Genomic DNA, 5,453 nt, shown 5'->3' with positions numbered 1-5,453 from the left:
AAACTTTCAGAGTTGATCTCTGAAATCAGACGAATGTCCATCTGTCGGATGGAATCGATTTTTCCTCGGGTGCGAATTTTCTAAGATGGCTCTAGTTGGCTAAAGACATAAAAATCCATCGAAATATTGAAAATTTCTACAAAACTATTTAAAACGTACAAAATAAATTGCAGGCTTAGAAATAAAATTGTTAAAAATAAAACATTTATCTAAAAAACGCAGAGAAATATCACAAAGTTAAAGTACTTGTAAATTATTTTATTCATGTGACACTGTATTATAATTATATGCTTCTCAAAAGTACGCTGCCGAGATTACACACGAGGTGATTTCCGCGAATCAATTTTGTCCGCTACAGAGGACGATATTGCATTACAATTGCTGATAATTTATACAAGGCCAAAATGCCTCGAGCGAGGAATTTAAATTTACGAATTAGAGAAATTTTGCCGGAATGCATAACGATGATTATACAATCGTCCCTTGCACGAGTCGTCTAAAACTCGAGGTCACGCACACGTAATACATCTCGTCTATGGAATACGAAAAAAGAATCGGAACACGAGAATTCTCTTCACGTATGACACATAAATTCCTTAATCGCTATGCGCTTTATCCATTTACACGTTTTTATACTTGACGCAAATATAATCGTTATACCACACAGGATTAATCTTTTACACACATATTACCAAACTTATAAAAAATGTTATTTAATACAATTATTATGTTTTCTGTGCCTCTCTTTCTTTCTCTCATTTTCTTTCTCACCAAAAAAAACGTAACATTTCTTAAATTATCTATTTTGTTATAAGAGAGATATTTGTTTCTTGAATACATTAAGTTTCTTTAAGTTTTATAACGATTATTATAGAAAAATCATGACGTAAATGATAAGATTCTTAATTATATACAATAGTAGTTGTGCATATAATAATATACGCATAAAATTTCTAATATTATTCTCTTACAGTAATAATAATCTATACAATAATCTGAAGAATAATATTAAAATAATTTTAATGACATTCAATAACTTCACGATAAAAAATTTATAAAAGATTCTTCAGAGAAATATATCTATTTGCATCGACACAGGAAGTGACTTCATTTCGCATATTTTTTTCGATAAATTATGGCAAGGACGCATGAAGACGATTTCGTGCGACTAACGAGGCGTGCTAGGCTCCTTTATAAGACATCCGAAGTAATGAGCTCCATCAGCAGTGAATCGGAAGCAAGGCATCACTCTTGTCCGGTACGATGGGACACCTAGTCGTCGCCCTTATCGCCGTGTGCGCCCTTTCGTCCTCCTCCGTTCTCGCCGAGGAGGCGTACACCACGAAATTCGACAATGTAGACGTGGACGCGATAATAAACAATGACAGACTGTTGAACGGATACGTGGGTTGCCTGCTCGATCGGAACCCCTGCACTCCGGACGCGGCGGAGCTAAAAAGTAAGTACGTCGAACGGCGAGGCGCCCGTTCTCCATGGCCCTTTAACTCTTTAACCGTAACTCCAATAACTCGTGTATACTTCGAGACTTGGAACTGCCGAGATTTTCTCAGTGAAAGCAAGTAGAATTTTTGAGATTTCAATATAGGCACCTTCTTTTTTATTATAGAGTTTTTAAATAAAATTTTATCATAGTTATTAAATATAAAAATTATTTTAATATTATTCTTCAGATGAATTCTTTAAAATGGAGGTTTGAAAGATCGATTGAGGTATTTCTGGTACGGCATTTCTCGCTCTCTCGCTACGTTCTTCAATCAATAACGAATCGGGACAAAGCGCGTCCCGATAATATACCATGTGCGTTAATAATCTCGATGCGTCCCCCTTTAGAAAATCTGCCGGATGCGTTGGAGCACGACTGCGCCGGATGTAGCGAGCCGCAGAAGAATATGGCCGACAAGATCTCTCATCATCTAATCGACAATAAGCCGGACGACTGGAAATTGTTGGAGGACAAATTCGACCCTACCGGGGCGTACCGACGACGCTACCTGGAGAACAAGTCCAGGGAAGGGGGCAGGGTCGACTAAAATCCGTTCCCCGTCGCCGTAAGGACCCGTAATGCCCGACTCCGATGCCGACCTCGGCTCCGTCTTCCGGATTTGATTGCTTACCTTGTAATCCTTGTCACACACGGCGGTTTCACTTTACGTAATGATTGCGTAACGGAAAACCCTGTCGCGTTCCATCATCTTTCGGAACATGGAAGTTTCCATGTATATTGAGACGGGACATTAAAAAAAAGTCAACAACAAAACAAACTAGAGTTTTACGTTAATTATACGTTGCACTTTTGCACTAACGTGTAATAGCCTCTTGTTGCCGTAAGATTTGATTTAAATCTCTGGTTAAAAGCCCGCTTGAACGTTTAAATGTGTACTTACTTTATTTTGATTTATCAGACAGTAAGTCTTGACTTTTAAAGGCGAATATTTTATTTAACGTAACGAGCTAATGTCCTTGAATTAACGAGTCGTTTTGTTCACAAGTCTTTTTGTTCACGTAGATCGGTAAATAACGTGTAATGAGAATTGATCGGCAATGTATGTGTAAAAAGAGATTCACCAGAAAGTATTTCTATTTCAATATCGAGAATACAAGGGCAAGGATTCATTCCAATCATTCATGAAAATGGTTTAATTAATAAAAGTGTTGTAGTAGGATAATTAGAATTGTGCAATTAGAGTATATATCGCAATAATGTATTATATTACGCACATAAAGGGAAATAACGTACGATGCATAGATAGAAAAAGGAGAGAGAAGCATTAAAAATAATTCGCTGCAAATAATGATTCCACACGTAGAAATAGGTGAAGCAATTTCGGTACAATTATCCTTGCATAACAACGAAGGAACGATTACATCTAACTCCATAATGCGATATCTACAGCGATACATTGACAAGAAAAATAAAGAAGAAAGAGAACATTGTGCACTCGAGCCTCTTTGCAATTACCTGATAGATAGCCTCAACTCTGATGTGTTTTTCCTCAAAATCTATACGTGTTTCAATTACAAAGCTTGTAATACAGCTACATATTTAATCATTCCCGTCGTAATACAAAAAAACATACATTATCTTATTATATTAATTGCTGTTTGTTTTCTTTACCTGTTTGTTCTTATAATGAACTTTGCTAAGATTTATGCTGCTATTCTGTAACATTTACTGTATAATACAAAATAAACACATTTGCATCCAATATTAAGTATAAAGTAATATTTGTTACGATATTTTCGAGATATACTGTGTCTGTATAATTATAAATAAATCTCGGAAGATATTTCTGGTTATTTAGCGATTTCTCTTCTTTATCGATGGCCGTACAACGAGTACTCATGTCCGTCGGTAGATTCCGCTTTGTGATTGCATTTGAGCCGATGAGGAATTATTCTTCATGTCGAAGTTATTAATAATTTCATTTACTAATGAAAAAGAATTATTCATTTTCTCTCATTTTGACAACTTGTCTCATCCATATTTTTTTTATTTCCTTATTTATTTATGTCTAAATGGAATTAAATAAAGAGGTTCCTTTAGTACACATAGGGCCGATATCACAGTCTCCGATTAACGTGATCCTCCGATTAAACTCACTCTTCGTCTCTTTCTAGGGGGACAGTTAGAAAGAGATGCAGAGTGAGTTTAATCGATATCACAGTCTCCGATTAACGTGATTCTCCGATTAAACTCACTCTGCATCTCTTTCTAACTGTCCCCCTAGAAAGAGACGAAGAGTGAGTTTAATCGGAGGATCACGTTAATCGGAGACTGTGATATCGGCCCATAGAATGATGATTATAACATCAGCAAAAGATGCAGAATAGGATGCTGAAAGAAGAATATGAGAGTAACAACTTTAGAAGTTACAGTAAAGAAAAGATAAGATCTAACGAAGACAGTTTCTTCTTTTTTAACTTTTGGTATAATATATAGTCCTCACGATTGCGACACAAATTTCGCACTGTTAACTTCGGTGCGACAATTTTTCTTGAAAATCATGATTACAGCTAATTATGCACGTGAAAAAAGTTTGAATAAGTAACGTGTACGAAGCACGTCGCAGGACGACGACGCGCAGCGATGCTTAATCGCTCGGAAAGACTTCCTCGTGCTACCAGCAGCGAAACGCGACGAAGGGCGACCGAGATCTCCCGGGTGACCTTTTTTTGTAAGTTTCAGATTACCAAAAATATATCTCTCACAGCTCGGATATTCGGCACTTAACGCGGGTGGTCATCACGCTAGAGCAACCCTTCGCGTGATTCCCAGAAGCTCGGGCTCTATAATACAAAAAAGAAACGAGAGAGAAAAAAAAAGAGGAAGAAAGGAAAAAGAAGGAGGAGAGAACGATCGCGTAATAAACTGCGGAAAAAAGGAAAATATCGAAGTTACCGGGCAACCGGTGCGGAGAGGAATGAGGGAACGGAGAGGAGATAGAGCGACTCGACTCCGAGAGGACGCCTCGTGTGAGCCCCGTCCGTCCGTGGAAGAAGGATCGACGCGCGATTATAAGAGAAATCCTCTGGATTCGAGAGAGGCGAGACGGACAATCGCCGCGCAATTTATCAAGCTTTCCTGAACGACGTACCGAACGACGTCTTCAAGGGGGGACCGGATCGATCGGGGAGCGAGAGCGACTCGACAATTACCGGAAATTACACACTGATCCCCTCCACCCCTGTCCGGTCGAGCGACGTCATCCTACGAAAGCTCGAAAACGATTTGGATCGGGAGAGAGACGAGCGAGCCACTCTCGCGATTTGATCCACTATACACGCGTACGTACACGCGCGAGAGGGGAGAGGGGAGGGAGAGAGAGAAAGAAGAGCATGAGGGAGGGGGGGAGGGAAAGAGAGAGAGAAAGAGAGAAGCGCCTGCACACCTTCTCACACGGTAACAGGCAGGCTATCGTGGTTATTAAGGAAACAGACGAAGGAACGAAACGAAGGAACAAGCGCGTTGGGTGGTCTCGCCCCGCTGTTTATGGGGCACTGCATCTGCTGGCCCCGTGTAACCCTCCGCGAGCGAGCGAGCGAGCGAGCGAGCAAACGCGCGACCTGTGTGGTCCCACCTTACGTCCGACTTTGCATTCGATTCACTACTTGCTAATGGTAGCCGCATTAGCATTAGGTTGCCCCGGCCCTGTCTCTCTTATATGATATGCCGCGACGAACGAAACCTGCTGTTGTGCAATTTTTCGTCGCTGGCGACGAGTACCCGAAGCCCGGGAGACCGGCGCGGCGCGGCGCGGCGCGGCAGGCCGGTTCGGCCGGCCGCTTGCGCGATCGAGATCGAAATCGAGATCGGGATCGAGGTCTCGGGATGACGGTAGTCCCCGGCGTTCGGCTTCCCACGTGCCGCGTCGCGCGTTTGTACTCGGCAAAATTTCAGGGCGAACGAGCACGCGCGTTTACGCGCGCGTTAC

The 5,453-nt window shown here is 41.1% G+C and overlaps 1 protein-coding gene across 1 annotated transcript; it reads left to right on the top strand.

Annotated features, from left to right (window-relative positions):
* Window positions 1-1,158: 1,158 nt before the first annotated feature.
* LOC139778170 (chemosensory protein 4) lies at window positions 1,159-3,227 on the top strand. Its single transcript, XM_071716019.1, has 2 exons — window positions 1,159-1,459; window positions 1,852-3,227. Exons 1-2 carry the CDS (start codon window positions 1,264-1,266, stop codon window positions 2,049-2,051), a joined length of 396 nt encoding a protein of 131 aa, XP_071572120.1. The 5' UTR covers window positions 1,159-1,263; the 3' UTR covers window positions 2,052-3,227.
* The last annotated feature ends 2,226 nt before the right edge of the window (window positions 3,228-5,453 follow it).

This window comes from Temnothorax nylanderi, unplaced genomic scaffold (assembly GCF_030848795.1).
Source record: "Temnothorax nylanderi isolate EJ_2023f unplaced genomic scaffold, tnyl_v1.0 TNYL_tig0174_pilon, whole genome shotgun sequence".
NCBI lineage: Eukaryota > Metazoa > Arthropoda > Insecta > Hymenoptera > Formicidae > Temnothorax > Temnothorax nylanderi.
Note: the sequence above shows the minus strand (reverse complement) of the source record. Positions and strands in the feature narration are given on the sequence as shown.

Excerpts from the sequence above, each read along its gene's own strand:
- LOC139778170 (XM_071716019.1), top strand. The coding sequence starts at position 1,264 with ATGGGACACCTAGTCGTCGCCCTTATCGCCGTGTGCGCCCTTTCGTCC. Across the intron at positions 1,460-1,851 it reads GGACGCGGCGGAGCTAAAAA|AAAATCTGCCGGATGCGTTG; the intron begins GTAAGTACGTCG and ends GTCCCCCTTTAG.